This window comes from Netta rufina (assembly GCF_964035555.1).
Source record: "Netta rufina genome assembly, chromosome: 6".
Taxonomy (NCBI): Eukaryota; Metazoa; Chordata; class Aves; order Anseriformes; family Anatidae; genus Netta; species Netta rufina.
In genome coordinates this window covers 19,726,883-19,750,362 of record NC_140129.1, presented here as the reverse complement: position 1 = coordinate 19,750,362, position 23,480 = coordinate 19,726,883, and the positions used below count along the sequence as shown (strand labels likewise).

At 42.1% G+C, this 23,480-nt stretch overlaps 1 protein-coding gene across 1 annotated transcript; it reads left to right on the top strand.

Annotated features, from left to right (window-relative positions):
- Nucleotides 1-2,196: 2,196 nt before the first annotated feature.
- GORASP2 (golgi reassembly stacking protein 2) lies at nt 2,197-18,541 on the top strand. Its single transcript, XM_084289545.1, has 10 exons — nt 2,197-2,269; nt 9,400-9,480; nt 11,079-11,282; nt 11,692-11,778; nt 12,285-12,415; nt 13,024-13,156; nt 13,262-13,385; nt 13,749-13,835; nt 15,883-15,978; nt 16,764-18,541. The coding sequence occupies exons 1-10, from the start codon at nt 2,207-2,209 to the stop codon at nt 17,072-17,074; spliced, it is 1,317 nt and encodes a 438-aa protein (XP_084145671.1). The 5' UTR covers nt 2,197-2,206; the 3' UTR covers nt 17,075-18,541.
- Nucleotides 18,542-23,480: the final 4,939 nt, after the last annotated feature.

The window sequence follows — 23,480 nt, the reverse complement described above, 5'->3', positions numbered from 1 at the left end:
TTTGTTCCATATTTCCCATGTAGGCTTTGTGTCTTTTCACTTAAGAGGGTTTTAAATGTTCTTTTTCTTTACAGACTAGCCTTTCACTATAGAACGTTGGACCCAGACCAAAGATACTTCATCAGATAAACCTGGTGTTTCAGTTCAGCCTTTAATGGGAGTCAGTGGACATCGACAAAGAACATCCTTCTTCACCAAAGCGGAACCAGCCCGAATGGAGTGACAGCATTTTGATGGAAACCTGAGATGCTGTGGTAAGGCTAATAATGTTCCTACAAAAAAGCATCTAAGGCCTTGCAGTAATGCATGTGGCTTACATCTCCAGACAGGTGCCAGGTTAATATTTCTCTTAAGGGGTGCACCACATGCAGGCATGAGACATTTACAGATCTCCTGAGGAAGAAGGAAACAGAATTTATTTGTGTCTGTGAGCATAAGACAAACCGACAATTAAAGCAGCAGCACCTACCAGCTCTTGGAGGACGTAGCATCCAAGCAGACTCACAGTCACAAAATCTCTGTTGCCTTGTTTCCCCACTAGCCCTGAGGTTTTACCCATGACACTGTGCCTGTTTTAACTGTGTAGTTTCTGAACTGATACAGCTTGGTGCATTTTTACAGTTTGGTGCATCTGTGCTGAGTGCCCCAGGAGAACTGGTCCAGATGGGACCAGCTGAAGCAAACCAAAAAGCTGATGTGCCATTTGCCTAGCTGTGAAGGGGTGGAGGTGTTGACAACCACTGATATGTAAAACCAGCACATGAAATATCAGCAAAGTCAAAGTCTAAAATAATGTGATAAACCCACAGGTTGAACACCCTGGATGATCAGTGTCAGAGCCAGCAGTTTGGGGCCTGGCTGGATCCAGAGCTCCTTTCAGGTTGCTCTGTGAAGATCACTTCATTACTCAGGCACGTCTGAGTTCCTCTGTCTGGTGAGAGTGTGACAGTGAAATGTGTCCCCAGCCAGTCAGTGCCAGAGCCTGGCTGTGTGACTGATCCATCCCGGGCCGGGAAGTGACTGAAGGAAGCAATAATAAAGGCTGAGAGAAAAGGGCATCAAAGCCTGGGCCTTTAGTGCTGAGAAGTGCAGAAATCTGCCGTGTTACAAATAACGTAACTGCAGAGAGGGCAGGAAAGTCCAGCGGGAGAGAGAACGGGGAGCTAGGATGCCAGCGAGCATGGCCAGCCTCTGCTGAGTGCGAGGCAGCAGCTGTCAACTGTCTGGCCACAGAGACAGCAAAGGAGGGGCTGGCATGGCAGAGGCAGCCGACCGGGAGGGCAGCACCTGCCTAGCATCTGCCTCGCGGGCATGGAACCCCTACGGGCAGTCCTCAAAACTGATGGCACCTGCCTAGCAACATAAGGGGCCGCTCTCCCAGCAGAGCACAGAAGAATGACCATGGGTGGCAGTTGGCCACCAGCTGTGGATCCCGTAGAAGCCTTTGGATAAAGGGAAGCGAACCAAAACCGCTGTGCTGGATGTCCTGTGATGCTGTCCATCATAATCCGCTAATAGCAAAAAAGAAAAGAATATGGCTGGGAACTTCTTCCAGAATTGAAATAGCGTATGTATGGAAGCAGGAAACGTGCTTCAGCTGGTAGCAGTCTTGGCCTCGTTTGGGTGACTTTTCCTTTATTGACTCATGGCGGTGTCACGCCGTGCTGCGGTAAGTTTCTCGTTCCCTATGAAGCGCACAGCATTTCTTGTCAGACGCAGTTTAGTTACACATTACTTGCTTTGCCCTTTTGCTTTGTGCTGCTGCCTTTGGTGATCCGCGAGGTTAATTCTTCCTGTAACGAAGGGATTCCATCAGGACCTTCAGGATACCCAGGATCTTCAGCGCCGTGCCCCGGCCCCACGCCCAGCTCCGTGCATCGCTGCGGGCAGCGGCGGCCGCAGCGCTCCCCCCCCGGGCCGCCAGGGGGCGCCAGTGCCGAGCGGGCGGCGCGCGGCCCCTCGTGGCCACCGTCCGGCCTCGCCCCTTCCTCCCGCTGCTGCCGCTCCCGGAGGCAGCGGCAGGGGGCGCTGTGGCGCTGCTCCCCCGGCCCCTCCCGGCCTGCCCCGCGCCGCCAGGCCCCGCCCCTGCCGAGGCGGGCGGGAGGAGCGGGTGCCACGTCCGTGGGGGCCTGCCCGGCCCTGCCCGCAGCGCCCCGCACCGCGCGGCTCGGCTCGGCTCGGCTCTGCTGCCCGCCCGCCCGCCGCCATGGGCGCCTCGCAGAGCGTCGACATCCCCGGCGGCGGCACCGAGGGCTACCACGTCCTGAGGGTGAGGGCCGCGGCGGGACGGGACGGGACGGGAGGGGAGGGGGCGGCCCGCGGCCGTTAGGGACAGGGCGGCCGTTGGGGCCCCGCCGCCTCGGCCCTGCGCGGGGGGCGCGGCGGCACCAAGGGGCGGCAGCGGCCGGGGCTGGGCTCCCGCGGCACGGGGGCTCCCGGCGGGGCGGCGCCGCGGCCTGCGGGCGGCTCCGGGAGCGCCTCAGAGGGCTCTGGGGGGCTGGAGGCCAACGGCCGGCGCGAAGGCAGCGCACGGCGCCCTCGCGGCACCCTCCCGGCGGGGGCCGCTGCGGAGGGGCTGCTCCCGTGTGCGCCTGGTTTGGCCGCCCCAGCTCCCGAGCAGGGCCGGCCCCGCGTTCCAGGCGTGTGGAGGAGCTGCAGAGCCGTGCCCGGCTGGGGCTGTTGGCGGAGAGCTGCAGCTGCGTGTGGGAGAGCAGAGGTCGTCTCCTAGATGTTAAAATGTGGGGTGATGCTTTTGGAAAGCGAATGTTGGTATTCTGATAACACCCGTTCGTCTGCTAGAAAAGATGCCATATAAGCTGAAGTCGTGGCAGTCTGTTTCTCCTTTGTAATGTTACTAACGTATAAGAATCCATTTTGGTTTTTCCATTCCTCCACCAAATACCTTGTTTTAGGATAGCAGGTGAGAAAGGCGTGTTGTGGAAGACACTTATTCTTCAGCATGGGATAGCATAAATGCCATCTTTTTACTCTCAGGGGCTGTAAAATAAGTGGTGTGCAGTTAGAATGTCAGCTCTGTCAGATTCAGCAGTTCATACGGTTTGGTCAGAGCTTGTTAGTAAACTGAGGTGCATCTCTTCTATGAAGTGTAATCCACTTTCTTTATTATAATTCTACTTGAATCTGGCAACTGTGCTTTCATTGAGGCACCTTCTGGTTGTAGTGGTTTTGCTGTGACTTGAGGTGGCAGTGTTTGATTACTGGTCTCTAACTATAAATGGTAGGTGCACGTTGAAGAAGTTGACTTGTGAGAGGACAGCCAGTTTTCCATTAAATGCAGGAAAGGACCGGCAGGCTGTTGCAAGCAGACTGATGTCTGTTTTTTAACTACTTTATCTTCCTGCTGAAGTCTTCAGATGCCATGACAATGAACCATTATTCTTCCTGTTGATAGGCATCTTAAATTGCACCATGATCGCAGCCTAACAGGAGGAAGGCCAGTGCTTATATTTAGTTAGGTTTGTAGATTCAAAGTTGAGAAGAGCTTTGGAGTGCTATAAAATTATAATTTGGAATGTTTAAATGTATGTGAGCAGAGTTTCCCAACGTAGTTTTCCCAAGCTGAGCCCTGCAGTTGGTGCTCTGTAGCAAGGTGTTCAGCGATGTTAAGCTCAGCTCCCGCTGCTGGAGGAGCTCGCGCAAATGCTTGGCCTGTCTGCGTGGCCCAGCCTCTGGCAGCGCGTTGAGCAGTGCTCCTGCTGTCTTCTACTTCATACTCAAGCTCAAACTTGAGTTCTGAGCATGGTGTTTTGCTCATGTAAATCAGACTGGCAGGCCTGGGAGCCACGCAGAAGCTGCCCAGGCAGCTGCACATCACAGGTTTCTGACAGCGAGCCTTCCAGACCGCACCGACCGCCTCCCTGCGGGGCTGGGAGCAAGTGCCATTCCTGTCACTCCGAGCAGGACCAGGAGAACAGAGAGCAGGGGAATAATACAGACTTGTTAATCGTTAATTTCGCACATCTTTTCACTTTCCTTTAAAAGATTGAGTCTTTTTGGCAGCTCCTGCTAATATGCAATGCAGCATTGCTTTCATTGTGGGCATTTTATCAGTGCACTTGTAACAGGAAATATGAACCCTCCAGGACTGAAGTGTTGTAGAAGGAAAGCAATTTCATCACAGGCATCCTTGATGGGACAAGCTGCTGTGGACTGTGCTGTTGGGGTTCCTAGGCACTGAAATGTAGCTTTTTTTTTTTTTTTTTTTTTTAATTAAGATGGAGATAAAGTTGCAGACTGTTTTGTTGCCATCGTCCCTTCACAGGTACACCTAATGATCTGTCCTGTGTTTTAATCAGTTCTTTAGAACATATTTTTATTTGTTATACATGCTTCTGCTGTTAGGCTTTCATTTACTGGGTTGTGTAATGTGCTGATAAATCTTGCTTTTAACTGCTGCCTCCCCAGCTGGTATCGTGCACTGTTACTGAACTCTGGGGATTTTCACCATAGCTTCTTCTTACATTGGAAACAAATATACACCTTTTAACATACAATTACGTGGTGGAATAGGGCGACTGTCTGCCTCTGTGTATTCTCAGTAGACACTTATGTCTGCTCTTCAAATCAGACTGAAGTGTAATTTTGACAAACTTTCCTGTTTGGCATTACAAATGCAAAGCTGCTACTTTGTCCACGCTCCATTTGACAGTTTTTTTTTTTTTTAAAAATAAGCAATACAAGAATTTTTATCTGCTAGAGATCTGTATGTTGCTGTCTCATATGCTGTTCTCACAAAAAGATAGTGAAGACTGTGCCTGAAGTGTAGATTTCTAACTTTTAATTAAATGCTTCAGTTTGTTGTAGTAGATATGCAAGCATGTAGCCATGAAGAGGATTCTTCTTTTCTAAAGGGGGCTGGGTTTTTAAATACTCAATGTGAGTGCTCTGTTAAAAATAAAATTTGGTGCTGTGCGGAGGGAATCTGTTTTCTTATAAAAAGCTTATAAAGCTTTTTTTCTTAAAAGCTGGATGTTCGTAAGGAAATTCAATACAGTTATACTGTGTAATGTGTTATAATAGCTGACAAATAAAATTGGTTATAAGCCCTAACAGAGGAATTGCTCATAGACTATACATAATGAAGTTTTATTACCTATTACAGAGCGTGCAGAAGAACTAAAAAAAAAAAAAAAAACTTTATTCAGCATTTTGTTGGTAATAAAGTAAATATTACTTAGGATTTCTTGTTTGAAAAATAAAATGCTTCGAAGCTTTTGCTCCCTAGAAGTTGTGTATTCAGTGCTCGCAGCCAAGCACTAAAAGGTTTAAGCGGACACTAGTGTGACTTTCAAAAGTGCCAAGAGATTTCATCTGCTTTTGAGAATCGTGGCTTCCATGCCTAATTCCATGTGCATTGGAGGCTCAGGGCTTAAAATTGTGACCATTGTGTTGCTAAGCAGCCCTACTGTAATGTGTGAAATAAATCTATACTATGTAGTTACAGAGGGGTAGCGTTGAGTTTTTAGTGAGAAGAAATATTATGTATTTATGGAAAAAAAAAATCTTATTTGTTACATAGATTATTATTAGTGTCATGCCCTTGAAACTTTTTCCTTTCTTAATTCATGACAGTGAATTAAAAGTGAAACAGCGTGTCTGATGTATGTGCTCAGCAGCCCTGCTGTCTGGGTGCTGCCACCTCAGGAAGAAGCTGAGGGCCTGCAGCATTATATGAGGCTGGAAGGGCCATAAAGCCCTTTTCTACCATCTGACTTTCAGCATTCCTGATATTTTCTTTGCTTGCTCTTAAAAGCCTCTGGTGGCAGTGGTTCCACAGCTCTTCTTGGTAGTCTATTGTGCTGCTTTTCTGTACTCATGAAAGTCACAGCATTTACCCACAGGTGGCTGTAACTTACACGGCTGCAGTAACAGCTGGCTTGTAGGGAATTAGGCTTCCTAAGCAGCTGTGCATGGTATCTTGCCTGCACTTGCATCTGTTGTGAGTGGCAATACTTGACTTTTTTTTTTCCCCTCAGTCCTTACTCGATTACTGACTGACTTGGAAAATACAGGCAGAGAAGCACAAAGCGGGATTGCTCAGGAGGCCCAGAATTTATGTACCTATAAATGGAACCTTTATTTCCATCACGAGCAGCAAGGTTTCTGTGCCCTCGTGTTTCCAAAGACCCCTAGTTACCCTTCATTGCTGTAGTTCCTGATGAGAACCATGACCTGTGCTCGGAGCAGAAAGCTGTGCTGTGTGCGTGGCGCTGTGCAGGGCGGTGGATGGCTGGCTGGCTGAAAACGCGATGGCGCAGTGTGGGATCGCAGTGTGGGATCACAGCGTGGAGCTGTGTGGGGTCACTGCTGGTGTCACGCAGTGCTGAGCGTGTTGCTTCTTCGAGGGGAAGAGCTCTCACATGGAATGAGTACAGCACTTAGGGGTTTTGCTGGGACTGTCAGGCATGAAAACGCTTTCCCACCAGTGGCATCAGGCCCAAACAAGCTAGGGAAATACGAAACTTTGTGACTGAACCTGTACATCACAGGATGAGGACACGCGGTGACAGAAGGGGGGTACAGGTACATGTGTTGGTGTGATTTATGCAGCTGTAAGAGCTTGATTACTTTCAGAGACAGCTTCCTGGCAGTTTCTGCAAGCTCTTTTACAAAGAGACCATGCAAAGGTGTTCAGGGTTCAGATGGATATGTGGGAAAGTGTTCAACATCTAAAGATAATTTCTGCGAACTAATCGTTCAGAACTCGGGAGCTCTCACTGTGCCTTCATCAGTTTTGGGCAGACTGTAAGTAATGTACTTAGAATACCAAATCCATCCATTTCATGTGTCCGTGAGCCTGACATTGATAGATGCTGAGTATATGTAATTCTAATTTATTGTAGGTGCTCCTTCTAATTTTAAAAGATTACCTTACTGAATACAGGTCACTGTTAGTTGAAAAGGTTCAGGATGTCATCTATCATATGTGAGGTTGTGGTGGGAAGGATGTTGTGGCAGAGGGGTTGGGCTTTTTCTTCTTCTTTTAAGGAATGCATTTAGAAATGGAGGAGAATCTCTGAATAAAGAGCAGACCGTGTCAGGGCTGCTTTTGCAGCTGTTTGCTGGCTGACATCTGGCTTTTCATGATTTCACGGCCATGACGTGTATCTAGGTCTAACAATCTGGTACGTTATCTGAAGAAATGTATTGGATTGCTGGGTTTACTCATTTTTCTTGATGAGGTTTAAGATGACATTTTCTGACTTTACGAGTTCTCCCAATATTTTCTGAAACCATCTGCTGATTTTGTTTAGGTGGAAAGCCTTCCTGTCAGGCATATTAGAAAATACAAAATGTGAAATAGGTGGTGGAATGAGGGAGGGAGACCCTATAAAGCATTTTCTTGTCCCCTCCCTAAACTGAGCAACAAACAGCTTGTCCTTCATTAGCTACTAGAAGAACCACATCCAAGGAAAGGATGTGTTGAATAACTTGAGTATAGGAGAAACTTCAGGCCTGAGAATGCAATTATGGAACACGTCCATCGGAAACTGGAGTTCTTTACTGCTTTCATGAAATTGTTTGTTTAACCTTTCTTTGGTGGAAAAGCCTCAAGTACCTGACTTAGCAAGTAAATGCTCTCCACATTTGAGCAGAATAATCACCCAGCCTCTCTATTAAGCTAAAATTTCTGTTTGTGGATGCTGTTCTGAGGCTCTATGTTTTTGGAAGTTTTAATACCTAAAGATGAGCTCTGGGTACAGTTCACTGAAGTCAAAGCAACACGTCCTCAGTGTGCCCAGGCGTTTCTGTGCAATCGTGTCAGGGGGCCCACCACGTGGAGTATAACTTGTACTCTCACCCCTGACCCGGTGCGCAGCTCGCTCTCTGACCCCTAGTGACTCTTGGTGAGAGGTATCTCAAACCCACAGACTGGCCTCATAGTGTGGGGCAGCCCCATGCTTCTGGCTTGTTGGGCTGTGCTGGTGAGTGAGAGCTGTGGTCCCATGCAGTTAATAGCTGGCACCTAGGATAATACCTTTCGTTTCCAAGGAGCATGCAGGTGTCTTGAAGAAACACTTCTGTAGACACACGTTAGGATCTCGTTGGAAATGGGGTTTTCTGTGATGTTATTTCTACCTCAGTTGTTTTTATTGCTTTGGCTGGCAGTGTCAGAGTAGCGTCTAATTTGTACTTGTTGGCTGCTTTATCAAATTTTGACAGCAATTAATGAAACTACTGATTCCAAATTATTTTTTGTTAATGTTTTGATTGTGACACTAATATTCTAGGCTTCGGGCATCTGTTACAGAATGCTACCCACAAGTAATCTGCGTTTTTTCCAAGCCATGACACTGTGATTGTGTCAGGCAGAGATAAATAGTCTAAGAGGCCATTTTCAGTAGTAATCTAACTTTTTTTCCGTATTAGAATATTTTCTTTTAAATGAGTCATACTAAGAAAGCTGAATTCCTGCAGAATTAGATTGGTATTGAACAAACTACCAGATTTGTACCAGTTTTGTCAGATGGATTAACATGTAATATAAGAAACCACACTGTAAAGGATGATGCTTTTTAGAGCATTTGGAAGATGAATGTAGGATGTAAAAGAAAGCCAGCAAGTAAAATGAATCAATTGACAAGTAAAGATAGATATGCTTTGCTCCAAAGGCAGTAGGAAAAATCTGACAGCCATGTTGGAGTTTCTTTTGTCTATATTGGCAATGCATCTAACAGTGAAAAGCCAGCACTGGCAGAATATGTGTCTGAGTTGTTCCATTTGGAATTAAAAACATACTTTAAGATTCTGGGAGAAATGCATATCCAACACTTAAGCCTGTTCTAGTGGAGTGGTTGAATTATTTGAGCTGCCGTAGCTGCAACATTGCATCCTTCCCTTTTCTTGTGGCTTGCTGGTATGTTAATGAATCATAGCTTGTACACATGCCCTCTATTTCTCAGGAATGTCAACAGGTGATGTTTAATCATGAGATAACAACCTCTGCTTACGCAGATGTAACTCTCCTTTTCCTCTAATAAGTGTAAGATGAAAAGCAGGGCCCAGTGTTGGTAGTTAGGGTAAAGATGCTGCTTTTTAACAAACTTCTTCAGAATTTGTTATGCTTGCCCTTTGACCATAATGTCCTTTATTGAAATAAATGTCTGCAATTTAACTGCGGCAGCTGCTGAAGCAGTGTTTGTCCCAGTGATTGCTTAGTGTTGTCCTTCCTCAATAAAATATAAATTAGTGATCTTTATACGCTTTTTAAGAGAGGTACTGTTTTGATCCAAAAGATTATATTTGAACATACTAAAAATGGTACGTACAAATACCAGTAGCTTCTAGAACTACACATAGTACAACCAGAAATACAATTCTAATCTATAAACCAGCATTTGTACGCTGTTGCTGAACTCTTGTTTCATTTTCTGGTAGGTGCAAGAAAACTCACCGGGGCACAGGGCTGGATTGGAGCCGTTCTTTGATTTTATTGTGTCTATTAATGGTTCGAGACTGGTAAGTGTGCTGTTATTTTATAATACTGACTGAATACAAGCAACATGTTGGGAATCTTATTTCTATAGATAAACAATTGTATTTATTTAAATATATATATAATATTTATCCTTGGTCTAAAATTGGAATGCCTACCTACATCAGAAATCAATTTCCTTTACCTTATAACTGTAGTTGTATCAAAAATTATGCTGGAGAGTAAGAGTGCAGACAGACACACTCTGTGCGACCATCTCTGCCAGCAGAAGGTAATACTAGCTGCTGACCCACCTCTAGCTGCTTGTGTGAGTGCCCCTCCAGTTCCATCTGTAAAACTGCTTGTGTGAGAACTTGTGAACTCATTTCAGTCAAAACAAGTTGGTTGAAAGAACTGTTGTCAAAGCTGTTAGTTGGGCAGGAACCATGTGAGAAAGTTTTCAAGCAGAGCTGTTGTGAGACAGCAAACCATCAGAGCAGTGGAAAAAAACAGCTGTGGGTAAACTCTGTCAGTGAAGCTGGTTCAAGAAAGACTCTGCAAAGCTGCAGGGCATATCTAAGAACATACGGAAAGAGCTCAGAGTGGGATGAGCTCTTTCTCTCTCCTGTGGAAATATCTGCTCTACTTTAAGTGATTTTGTTCTCTGGAAGCATGACAAGTAGGCCCTGTAGTTATTTCTTGAAACTTGCTGTTTCAAATCAGTTTTCTGGCATTCTTACAATACAGATTTACTTGCAGAATTAAGAATTTGAATTGCACATTATGTCCTGCATGGGTTTTGAGTAAACAGGTCCATGTTTACATATCCAAAGATTCTACTACCTGAGGATTGTTAAACTAATCAGAGCAACATATATGTCCACATGCAAAACAGTGCTGCAATAAATGCTAAGCTGGAACTTGAAGTGGTGTAACTGAGCCTGTAACCAGGATGTCTGTGAGCAGTGCAGCTTGGCTTTGGTCCCATGTGGGGCTGGTACGTGGCTTCTGAATCTAGAGCTGGCTCGTTCAGGGGTGCCTCAGTCCCTGTCCTCTGCTCCCTTTTGCCAGAGAGGTGTTCCCAATGTCTTCTTGCAAACATGGTCTCAGATGCTGTTGATATACTGGTCCTTAACAAAACAAAAACAAAACAAACAAACAAAAAAACCCACGAACTGATAGTTCCAAAAATGCTGTTGCTCTATGTTTTGGGTAACAAGTTACCCAAAAACAAGTTACTGGAGCTAGCTAGTATCAGTGCAAAAATTCTGTCATTAATTACTTGAATGTTGTAGGAATTGAATGTTTCTGATGTGAACTTTGTTAAAAGTACCAAGTTTATGAACGGGAAACAGGAATATCTCCATATTTAAATGTCAATTTCCTGTATATCATATCTTAGGTTTAATTGAAGTGTTTTTACATTTGGAATATATGATCTATTACTGGGAAACCACAGTTTTTCTCTGGAGGTGTATTACAGAATTGTGAAGGGACTGAAAGCTTGTTATGAAATAGCTGTAGAGATATATTCTGATAATGCTTAGTGTTTATAGGACTTCAGACATGCAACAGTGGTGCTATAGAACTGGATGTTCACCGTGTTCAACGCTAAATCAAGCTCTTCTTCGAACATTTACAGAATAAAGACAATGACACTCTCAAGGACCTGTTGAAAGCAAATGTTGAAAAACCTGTAAAAATGCTAGTGTACAGTAGCAAAACACTGGAGCTCAGAGAAACATCAGTGACCCCCAGCAACATGTGGGGTGGACAGGGCCTGCTGGGGGTGAGCATTCGTTTCTGCAGCTTCGATGGGGCCAACGAAAACGTATGGCATGTATTGGTATGTACGGACTTCTGAGTATTTTTCTTACTGCAAAATATGTTGCTTACTGTTAATGGTTTTCAGTCTTTTTATAGAAAAGTAACTTGCAAGGGGGTATGCAAACTACGAGGTGAAATTGGTCTGTTTTCTGGTCATTGGCTTTGTTTTTTGAAAGGCTTTTGAAGTAGAATTGTGTATGTTATCAAATCTCGTATCAGTGCTGTTGCACAGTATTCTGAACTCCTTGTGATGGTGTGTAATGAGACTGTCACCTCACTGCTGTTTTACTAGGTCAGTTTACTAGTTCCATTAACTGGATTTAAAACTTGACCAGTTTGTCTCACTCAAAACTTGTGTGAAGTGCATATGTAACTGTCCTGCTACACCCTGTTATGTAATGTTTCATAACTTTCCATCTTAAAATCAGGAAGTGGAACCAAATTCTCCTGCTGCATTGGCTGGACTCAGACCTCACAGTGACTATATCATTGGAGCAGATACTGTTATGAATGAGGTGTGTACATTTATATAAGTTTTAATTATATATATATATATGTATGTACGTACGTAAGTAACACTGTGATTTTTTTCTGTTAAACTAGAAAACAGTACCTAGGCAGTTTGAAACATGCCGTATTCTGTCTGTTCACTGCTAATTAAAGTAACAATACCAAGAGGAAGGTGTTCTGGCATGTTGCCCCTGCACTGTGCTTAAATGCAATTCTGGAAATTAAAATTGCTTTTAAATATCTTTATGAAGTTAGATACAAACGTTTTGTCCTCTAATGTTAATATATCAAATAGCAGATTGAAGATCTGGGGTTGTCCCACATCTTCTGAGTGGTACCAGCAAAGCACTTCAAGTTGTCCTTGTGATAAAACAGCAGCACTGCAACAACTGCACCATGTAGCAATTTCCAGGTTCTGATACAGAAAGTTGGGACGAGGAAGATAATCATTCTCATATCAAGTGATAAAATAAGGACAAAGGAGCCCTCATTCGTTATTATTCTTTTGCAGTCTGAAGATCTCTTCTCCCTTATTGAAACACATGAAACAAAGCCATTAAAACTTTATGTGTACAACACAGACACAGATAACTGTCGGGAAGTGGTGATTACTCCAAATTCTGCCTGGGGTGGAGAAGGCAGGTAAGAAAAAATACGTCATGGGAGCTGGGGCAACTTTCTTACTAGCAGTAGCCTAAAACCTGCTTCCTTAAGTTCCCTATAAAACCAGGAAAAGACTATTCTTATATCCAATGTGTTTCTGCTATAGTAAATTACATACATACTTGAAATTCAGATTTAGTTACTAATTGGGGAGATATGTTTGCAGAGGAAATTAGCTAGTTCAAAAATGCACAGAGTGCAATGATTGCTTTCTGCATGAGACTTCAAATACTCATTAGGCTGTAGTATGTTCGTACAGTATCGCGCTGTACCGGAACAGGACTGCAAACAACAGGCATGAGTTGAATGCCAAGGTGTATTCCTGATACAGCTGCTTGGTTCAAATAACAATAGAACTTGTGCTAAATATTTATTGCTGAAAGCTACAGTTGCCTTTCTATTGTCTCATAATGATTACTTCTTCATAGAAAATGAGGCAACATTTAGCTTTTTCCCGTAAACACGGATATTTGTATAGAACTTACCTTGAAACCTGTTGGCATCTTGGGTATTTCATGCATTTGCTTGCTGTAGAGTTTGTAGTATAAAGTTGCTTTACTGACTTTTAAATGTTCATGTTTTAAAAGCCTAGGATGTGGCATTGGTTATGGGTATTTGCATAGGATACCTACACGCCCATTTGAGGAGGGAAAGAAAATCTCTCTCCCAGGACAGTTGCCTAGTGCATCTCTCAGTCCTCTCAAAGACGGCTTTACAGAGGTAAGTTGTATTCATTCCATTAGCTTTGTAAAATGGATTTTTTTTTCTGCTTTTACTTGTTCTTGTGAAAACAAACCCTAATGATGCAACTTTTCTTTTGGAAAGGTTCAGCTGTCATCAGTTAATCCCTCACCGGCGTTACCCCCTGGGCCAGCAGGACTTGAACAGAGTCTCTCTGGACTTTCTATTAGTTCACCCTCAACTACTGTCAGTAATGTTCTCAGTACAGGTTAGTGTGGAAGTAACTAACTTCTGAAATGCATAGGTATATTGGCTTTTTTGTTTGACTCACAGGTGTTTGCATGTATTTAACAAAAGGGAGAAGAAAGACTCTTCCCCAAACCTCTGTCTTCCCAAAACCTTACTTAACAACAAAGGCTAGATCATTGTACTAGTTATATTCTCTTTAACACAAGCATAATGCAAGTACTGCTCACAAAAGATGTAACTTCTATAAGAAATGCGTGTTATTTTAAATAATGATTTTCTTCGTCAGTGTTGTATGGTTATTTAAGGCACGTACTCCCTTGAAGAAGGGAGCTGAAGTGTTCTATGCTTAAAATTAGTGTTGTTTTCCTGTATACTCCACCAGGTGTTCCAACAGTTCCATTATTACCACCACAAGTCAGTCAGTCCCTTACTTCCGTGCCACCAGTTAATCCAGCAACTACATTACCAGGTGAGTAGGTAACATTTAAAACATTTCTGAAACAAAGGAGAAAGCGAAGAGTCTTTTTTTCCACCCTTCTTCTGGGGCTACAGGATATAGCTTTGTACAGCTTAGGCATTTCACATCAGAACATTTTTATACAATCTCTGCAATGTTTGGAGCTTTTTTTTATATAGACCCACCGTACACATGGTTCTAGCGCAGAGGACTGAGTTAGCAAGAAAGCTGATAATCATCTACCTTTCAGGCCCCCCTGCACAGTAGCATTCTAGATTTCTACGGAAGGTATTAGGTGTGCTTGCAACACTTCTTGATTTGATACATCGCTACTTGCCATACGTCATAAACAGTATGGTGCAAAATACTTTGGCTAGCAGCTTCAGAGTTCCTGTTTGTTCTTTTCATTCAGATATGAAGACAGAAAAAAAGATCAGGGAAGGCATACATTGCCTGTTCCTACATTCCTTTCACCTATTAAAAATTCAATTTTAGGAGACTCCTTTTTAATGCTCAGCTTGATTGTTCTTCTTACTATAAGCAGACGGATAACAGTATAGAACTATATGTTGCAGTTACTGTTTCTGAATTATTTACCAACTAAACCCTGTATAATAAAAGCAATAGTCTGTCTCCAAAGTAGTGTATGTTATTTCCTGGTAACAGTGTTTTGAGCACTAGTGCTCCAGAGTAGCAGGTAAGATAAGTTTTGTATGGGATTTTGCCATGTAATTGATGCACTGGTACAGGACTCAGTCATGCACTCCAAAACACTGAAGGAACTGTGTTCTTGTTTTGTAGGCTGTAAGAAAAGTAGATAAAGGTTTTAAGTAATGCATGGAGGTATGGTCTGTAACATAGGAAATATTATGTAGGGGAGCTAAGTGCTTGCATACAAGAGCAGGGAACTTTTAATCTTGTACTCCATAGCTAAAATAGTAAACCACTAAGTTTAGCTTCTGTTAATATCTTCTCCTTTCCTGCATCCATAACCCCTCTCTCCAAACAGCTGCAAATACGAATTTTTATTCCAATTTGTTCTCAGAATAGTACTGTAGCCTTTTTGAAAGTTATTAGAATACTGCACTACAACTTCACTAGTATGAACATGCAAATTTTAAGCCTTAAATATATAGGAGGTTTAAAATTTGAGTGAATTTGTGCGAAGTTCAGATTTTTTTCAGATTAAAAAAAACTCAGTTGCTTGAAAAAACAAGTTGCTTGAACTGAAAGCTCTGACTCAGATGATGTCGGCCTTTGTGGCTAATAAATTCTCAGATAGGTAAAGAAAGATGTTTTTTCATCAAAATTTGTGTACAGTTGCCTGCTTTTAGACTCTCTGCCTCCTCTCCCTGTTGCTACTGTAATATTAGCAATTTATCTCAGAATTAGACTTCCTTGAACTAACTATAAAGTAGGAAGAAAGCCATTGTATCAGAAATACAGCTCGTCTAAGACAGGAGAATCAGGAGGGGAAAGATGTTTTACAGCAAACACAATAATGAAAGGCCATGTGTTATGTTCATTGTATGTTTGTATTGTATTTTTAGTCCTTCCTGACCTTGAAAGTTACTGTTTTGCCTTTTCTATATATTTTTGTGTTTAACTTCAATTATAAACTGAATAGAAAAGACTAAGAATAGTATTTCCGATTCTTAATACTGTTGTGTTTTTTTTTCCTGTACTTCATATTATTATGATCTTCTGACATTCAAGCTAGGAATGGAAGGCTTCTGGTACAGTGCTGCAGTGAAAAAAATTAATAAAAAGCTGAACTTTGAAATTAAATAATGTTTATTCCTTGAAATAAGATTCTGTTTTCCTCAGGAAAATGTGAAAGATTGGGATTGTGTATTTACTAGTCCTATTTTCCTGCAGTTGGTAACTTTTTTTCATTGTGTAACTTGAAGTTGAAAGTCAAGTGAATTTGTATTTTTATATGTAAAGATGATAATCAAGATGTAAAGCAATATGAAACAACTTCAAATAATAAGATCCCAGAGATGGGGAAAAAAAAAGCTTGAAATTTTCAACTGTCATTTTTCCACTCTCCTCTCAGGTCTGATGCCGTTACCAGCAGGGCTTCCCAACCTGACTGATCTGTCCAAACTTAATTTACCATCACCACACATTGTTTCAGAAATCATACAGCCTGGTAAGTGCTTCTGCAAACTGAAACACTGTAATAGCAGGTCTCTCCTTGATGATCTTTGACACTCTCATTTAGAACCATCTGGTGGAGTTCTAAAGAGGATAAATTGAATGTTTGCTGGAGATGGGAGTTGACATTAGTGCCCAGATTGGGTAGGCAAGGAATATGTTTTGAGATAAACTAATTCTAAGCCTGTGTCTGTGTTTAGTTGTTTCATCTCATATTACCTGATTTATAACCCCAGGAGAGATTGTCCTGTGCCAAGAAATAAAGTATGTAGTTTTACGGGTGGAAGAAAATATGAGGTGCTCCCTTGTTTGCCGGACAAGGAGATTGAAGAACCCTGATTGAATGCCAGAAATACCAACTAATGCTAGATTTATAGTTTTGAATAAAATAAAACTGCTGAAGATACATATGGAACAAGCAAAAAGAAATGGAAAGCTTACATGGAATAAGGTTCTTGTTAGTTTTTTGTTTCTGGCAGCTTAAGTGAAAGCCAGAAAAATCTAATCATCAGTATTAATGCGTTAAAGTCCTAGTCCTCTGGGGAGGTGGAAACAAACTTGAGTTTATTCTGATTCTTTGTCTCCAAAATATATTGGGCTTTGAAACTTGTCTGCCGAATCAGTACTGCAGGTATATTGTGCTCACGCTCCTCTTGGAGAAGAGGTAGCCATTTGAAATTAAATAGAGGATTAGAGAAGGGGAAGGTTTTAAACTAACACAGAATGTATCCAGATCTGTGATACGTAGCAGCTCACTGCTTTTGTTCTTTTTTTTTTTAGGTTTGCCAACTCTTCCGCCTCTGAATCTAATGGGAATAACACCTCTATCGATGCCACCAAAATGTGTTCCCCTGCTTCCTTTGGTCACAGAGGTTTCTACAGTGCCTACAGATTTGCTTCCCTCCATGACTCAAGCTGGAAGCTTTTCCGTTGACCCTGGCACTACTGTAAACATAGAACAGACCTCTGCACTCACCTTGGATAGCGCTACCCCAACTTCTAAGGCGACTATTGTTGACAAATCAAGTGAATCCTTGGCCATCAATGAGAAAACATCTGGCATCACAGATACACAAGCTTCTGAATCATAACTCCAGATCACTCTGTTGGATTGGCTTGGTATTTATTTAGCCATGGGATACATATTTGAAGAGCAAACTATCATTAATTTCATACTAGTTTGTACTTAATCTTTAGGAATCCTGTAAATAATATGGAGGTATAATAAAAATAAAGGGGATTTATAAAGTGTGCTTGGTGGGTGGGGAGGAAGAGTACTGGTACTTAGCCAAAAAAAAAAAAAAAAAAAATTCAAGGTGGTAAATAGAATTCCACTGCCAAACTCGGAGGTATATGTTTTTAATATAGGCTGATAGCCTTAGTCTACTAGGCCTCTCCTTGCTTATTATTAGCAACTTTTGCTTCTGATAGAAATGAAGCAGTTCTTGCGTGTGACATTTACATACCATAGTTCTTGTCTTTGCGAGTATCTTGTTACTACAGTGGGGATGAGAATGTTTAGTCTGAATTGTAAATTTTAACAGTGCAAAACTTCCACCTAAAGGTATTTCTATTAAAGTTGCTGAGTGACCTGTTAACTGACATCTTGTTATTCAGCTTGTACACAAATCTTTATTTTGAGCTCTTGAGAGATGCTCAAGCCATGTTTTGTGACTGCTGCTGCGTTGTTTCACATGCCCACTGTAAAATGGCATTTGGAAGGGAATGCAAGAAATGTTAAATGTAGCACACAATTTGGCACTTCATGACTACTGTAAGACAAATTAATGGATTAAGCATACATACAGCAATAAATTCCTGGAATTTTATCCCATGTGACAAAATAGCACGTTTATTTGCTTAATGCTGAAATTCTTGCAACTGTTCTGAGCTTAACTCTCTCAAGCACAAGGGCTCATGTCCAGAGGAACAGATCTAAGAGGGGAATGCCAAACTTCCTAGTAGAGGCAGGGTCAGTAGAACTGGCTAGATCTGTTGTAGCAATGAGTCATGAAATCTGCCTGCAAATGTTTCAAACTTTTTTTTTTAAATTGATGTTCAGGATGAAAATTACAGATTAACTGTAGACTTACATGTATATAACCTGGTATGTGTGCTGTACTCCAGGTGATAGTGCTTGAGCTCCAGGTGTCAGGTGCAACTGATATGGAAAACTCTTCTACACTGCTCCAGTCCTTCTATACTACTGGGATTTCATTTGTGTTTGCTACAAATATGTTCAAACTTCGGGAGTGTCATCAGCAAGCTGGAGCCCAAGTCTGTCTCCACAGCCACATAATCCCTTTCAGCAACGCAGTGTGCCTGCTCACTGCTTGGAATACTAGGTGCATCTAATTGCTTATTGTAACAATTCAAAGAATTAGTTCAAGTGGAAGCCTTATCTAATACCTGCTGTCCTGCCTTATCTTTATCACTTAAGTATTTGTCTTTTTTTTTTTTTTTTTGGCCCACTACTGCATGTTTCCTCATCAGCTGTTACACCTTTAAAGGTCTGTCAAATACCACAAAACCTTTACTTTTTCACACTGTGAGCAGTTTATTTTCTTAACTGCTTGGAGTCTTCTCTGCCTTGGTAAGTACAGGGCTCGCTGCTTGTCAAAAATGTATTTACTTTTGTAAATCCAGTATCACATACCTCAGAATTAAACCTTGGAATGAGAATAAGGATATTCCCTCTTTTCTTTACTGTATATAAAGAAAGTCTGTTGGTATTGAGCTTCAAAAAGCCTTACAGGTCTAACAGTCCTTCCCGTAAATTTACAACCTTCCCAGCTACAGTCCTCATCATTATTTTCCTTCTTTAACCCAAGAGCAGTAAAAATAGGTTTGTCACGTACCAAATTTAGAGCAATTGTTACCAGGATTGTAATTACTGATTGTAATCAGATGCCTTTTTGATTGTTCTTATAGGATGGCACAATGTCCTTTCAGAGTAATAGCTGAGATTAGCTGGTATGTTTCTGTGCTTTCCAACTGCAAGCTGCAAACTTTCATAGTTGTGCAGTTGTCTCTAATAGCAGAAAAAAATAGAATGCTTAATCTGAAGTCGTGCACTTCTGTTACTTAAAGCAATGAAGAAGAGACCTTAATGTATCCAGTGTCCTGATGGGTGTGAGTGGTGGAAGAAAGGCAGTTCTGCTGAAGACAACACAGTTTCAAACTTGGAGATGATTCAGTGGTGCAGAATTTAAGCTCTAATCTCCCAGCTAATAATTTCAAAGTGCGAATCAAAACATGTCACTTACAAGTAAGGACCAGAACCCCTAATATTGTACTTTATCCTTGTGGTTTGATTTCCTTAGCTTGGTTTAGGGAAATCATGGCTTAATCACTTCATGGCAAGGATCTTTAGTGACTTTTTTCCCCCTTTAAAAGAGTAAGCAGGAAGAAAGACTGAAGATACATGAAGGGACTGACAGCTAGTCTAACCTTGTTTCCATGAGTTCATACATTCAGCTGTTAATGAACAGTTATGAATAAGCACGCTAGCTTTATTTTAAACATCAACATACGGAGTTCTTCCTGTGCTGACAGGAGACAAGAAGGTGGACATACCAAGAATCTCTTAAGTCCTGCATATAATTAAGAATGATTAACGTGTATCACAGAATCACAGAATTTTCTAGGTTGGAAGAGACCTCAAGGTCATCGAGTCCAACCTCTGACCTAACGCTAACAGTCCCCACTAAACCATTTCCCTAAGCTCTACATCTAAACGTCTTTTAATATGACTTACTGGAAGATGGAAGGATTTTCCTGTTCCACAAAAGGCTGCAGTGGTGTTCAGTGGTTCAGCTGTTTTTTTGGGTGCGGAGCATCTCTATGGCTCTGCTTGAGAAACCACAAGCACGTGTCAAAGAGGTGCATTCTGCAGCTTGAGGCTCTGCTGCGGCTCCAGGAGACAGCTGCTGAGCATACAAAGTCGAGATGCAAGCGTGGATAAAGTGTTAATGATGATGAACGCTTTGAAGCTTTAGTGTGGTCGTATAATGGGCTCTTTCTAACCCTGACGGCCATTTTTTTAAGCAACCCTGTCAAACATTAAATCTCACTGTCATGGTTGGAGCTCCAGCGTGTTGCCAGGAAATAGCTGTGCAGTGCCACGAGATGGCGTGCAATAGTTTATTTTTGCTGAATTTGCAAGATTAGGCTTCTTAATGATGGTGTTATCTTTTTTTTCTTTCCCCTTCAGCAGCAGCAACTGTATTCAAATGGATGCCAGCTGGATGCTGTATGATAGTACTTTGAGGAATCACAGATAACTGTAAAACCAACTGATTGAAGGCAGGAATGGGCTGAGCTTAAGCTATTCCTAAAATCCATAATTTTGCTGGCAGCTTGTCAAGCTAAGCAAGGGGCAGGATCAAAGTTTGTTTTGAAGAAAACAGATCCTTACAGACAAGACTCATTTTAGATAGTGCAATGCTGAAGGAGAAGCCTGGGTAATATCTGCAGCCTCTCCATGATGTAAGTGCTGATTATGGAATTAAATTTAAGGGGCAGGATAAGGATCGCTGATGTTTGATCATGATGACTTGTCTTCCTCAATTATACACCAGGCTTTGTCTGTACTAGTCAAACAAATGTTGACAATCCCTCCCTACCATGGAGGCCTCACTGGCATCGAGCTCAGTTTTTGTTCGTCAGTTGGAGCTGGGCACCTAGAATCTGTCTCGCTCTAGGTTTGAATCCTGTAATGGGTGTAGGCAAAAACTACACCACAAAATATTTCTGCATTTGTAATTGTTTATAGTTTTTAAGTAATTTGTGCTTTGTCATTGTGCTCTGTATGTTCTCCAGAGCATTGCCAATGACATGTATTTGTACAGCCCTGTGCTGGGCCTTCTAGTAAAAGCAAAAATTCTTTGTGATTTGCCTACACCATCTGTGATGGAAACTGTTTTTTAGCTGTAGTATGAGGAGCCAACACTCACCATAGCACTTTTTTTTTTTTAAGTGAATTATTTAAGATGCAAAAATGATCTCAAAAAACTGCTCACTTAATCAAACATAATAAAACTTCATTTACCACAGGTGATTCTTCAACAGTTCTGCCCACCCCATCACCTGCCCCAGACAGAGAGATAAAGCTCCATAAAAGTTAGAGCATAGATACTTATAACATGTCAAGTTGCTAAGAGCTTTGCAGAAAGGAGCAGTAAGCTTAGTAAGGAATAAATACATCCTTTACCAGAAGCCTCAACTCACGTTTATCCATAGGCCTTGTGAACACATTCAGTTGACAGTGTACAGCTAGCACATTGGGATTTCACTCTGAGGGCCAAGTGGTGTTTCTTAGGAATATCTCTTGCATGTTAGTTCAGTTGCACGCTAATACCAAGGTGGTGTTTTTGTGATATACTTGGCATGAGCAACTGCATCAAGACTAGTAATTCAAAGGCCACAGCCTGGGCCCAGTCAGAACTGGCATGTGGAGGCCTGCTCTGGTCGAGAAAGGTTTGGTGGGGTTCATGTTTTGTTATCTTATTCCTTGGCAAGAGTCCTCATCGTTGTTCCTCATCAGGAGAATACAGTCCCATCTCTGTCTGTTGGCCACACACCTGCTTCTCCACTGTCCCTTCGTACACCTGCAAAGGCAGAATTTTGCCCTGAGAGAAGGCTGCAAAGGTGATTATGCTGCAGTTACAAGCCGAGTATGGGCCTACCAAATAGTCAAGTTCTCAGCCTTGGAACTTTTATCCTACAGGATCAGAAGATAAGGTTTTTCCTTTGTTGTGCAATGTAGTATTACTTTCTCAGCACAGTTTCCTGTATTTGTTGGGCTCAGCTAATCCTTAAAAGCTGCATTCCGATGTTGCTCAGCTCACCCACAAGAGAGCTTCAGAGAAACCACAGAGGTCAGACTCACCTTGGGCAACCTATGGTAACAGTGAAAGCCACTTCTGCCAACAAAACAACCCATTTTAATAACAGTTCTCATGTCCAAGAGCTGTTTGCTCTTTGCAGGCAAGTGGTTGCAAATTCATACACTTTGTTCATGGAATTTGCAGCTTACAGGTGGGCTATGAAACCCCAGCAGAAACTATGAAATGCAACATAAGTTGTGAACCTAAGCTTCAAAGCCTGCATTTGACATAGGCTTGCTGGTGAGGTAAGAAGACAACGAAGATAAATCAAGATTGCACTGCAAGGACCCTTTCTCCACTACTAGTCATCAGTAAAAGCCATGTAGAGCTGCAGGCTTTATGTTTGACTGCGGTGTTGGAACTATTGGGGTCGCGGGGGGTTGGCTTTTCTGGACTTTCTGGTGCGCTGCAAGGACACTTAAAGCACTGCCTAGGATCAAGCTCCTCGAAGCCGTCTCTTCCCACTCATTGCAATCAAGCACCTTCCTCTGCTGGCAGATTTCATGAACAAAAAGCTCCTTTCACTCTTCTTGCTCCTTAGACGAATGTTAGCCACAAACAGCCAAGTATCTTAAACAAACACCACTACATTCTCACCTGCTATTAGAGAAACAGCTTCAATTTCTCCATGCTGCAACGTGTGTGCCGCGTGTCGCACAGCTAGGTCAGTAGCTGAGATTAGCAGCGTCCACCCTGCTACCATCTCTACCTTATCCTTCAAGCTGACTTCCCAAGAAATTCCATTTTCTGAATGTTCAGAATAGTCATTAAAAACAAACGCTTCAGACCTCCCATCGTGGAGTTTCTACATACCCATGGAGATGTGCACTGATAGGGGCTGGCATGTACCATCAGGCAATGCTTACAGAATTTAAAGAAAAGATCTGGGAAATCAAGCTAACAGAGGAATAGCACAGCTTGTTTAAGAAACATAAAAATTTGGAAGCAAATGTTGACATTTTTATAAACAGAGGCTCAGTTTTAACAGTCAGTAGACACTAGTCAAGCTTAATCAACTATGATGCTAAAAGCTAGACTTGTAAGAAAAGATACGAGAAGTTATTTCACAACACTGTTTATGCCTTAAGGTGGGCTTGTGTTCACACAAAACAGGGAACAGAACAAATGAGGTCCCAGGCAGTGACACTGGTTTCCTAAGGCTCAGACGTCTGACATCAGGAGATGTTTTTGTACATATAAACAGTACTTGGATAAAATCCTGTTAGAAAGCAACTACAACTGCTAAGAAAATAGAAACCAACTGGAAGTCTGTGTGTTGCCAAATAACATGCTGGGCACTCAAAATGGCTTTTTAAAAACTCAAAATGACTTTTTAAAAAAATTGTAATACTGTTAATACCTTTTGTTTAAAGGTTACATTTTTATTTGGAATGTATTTCTTATCCATCTTACAAGCAACACCTGGTCAGAGAGAAGGGAAAAAAAAAGGTCTCTGGGAAGTACCTGTTTAATAATGAAAAGGAACATACTGTTCCTAACCCACTTCTTGACCATTTTCCTTCCTAGCAACAAAAAAAGTAATAAAAATAACATCCTTCTGGATTGCATTGTGCTTCTGAATATTTTTAGCTTTAAACTACATGTCACA

Coding starts and splice junctions, on each gene's coding strand:
- GORASP2 (XM_084289545.1), top strand. CDS start 2,207: ATGGGCGCCTCGCAGAGCGTCGACATCCCCGGCGGCGGCACCGAGGGC. Junction 2,270..9,399: donor AGGGCTACCACGTCCTGAGG/GTGAGGGCCGCG, acceptor ATTTTCTGGTAG/GTGCAAGAAAACTCACCGGG. Junction 13,157..13,261: donor TCAAAGACGGCTTTACAGAG/GTAAGTTGTATT, acceptor TCTTTTGGAAAG/GTTCAGCTGTCATCAGTTAA.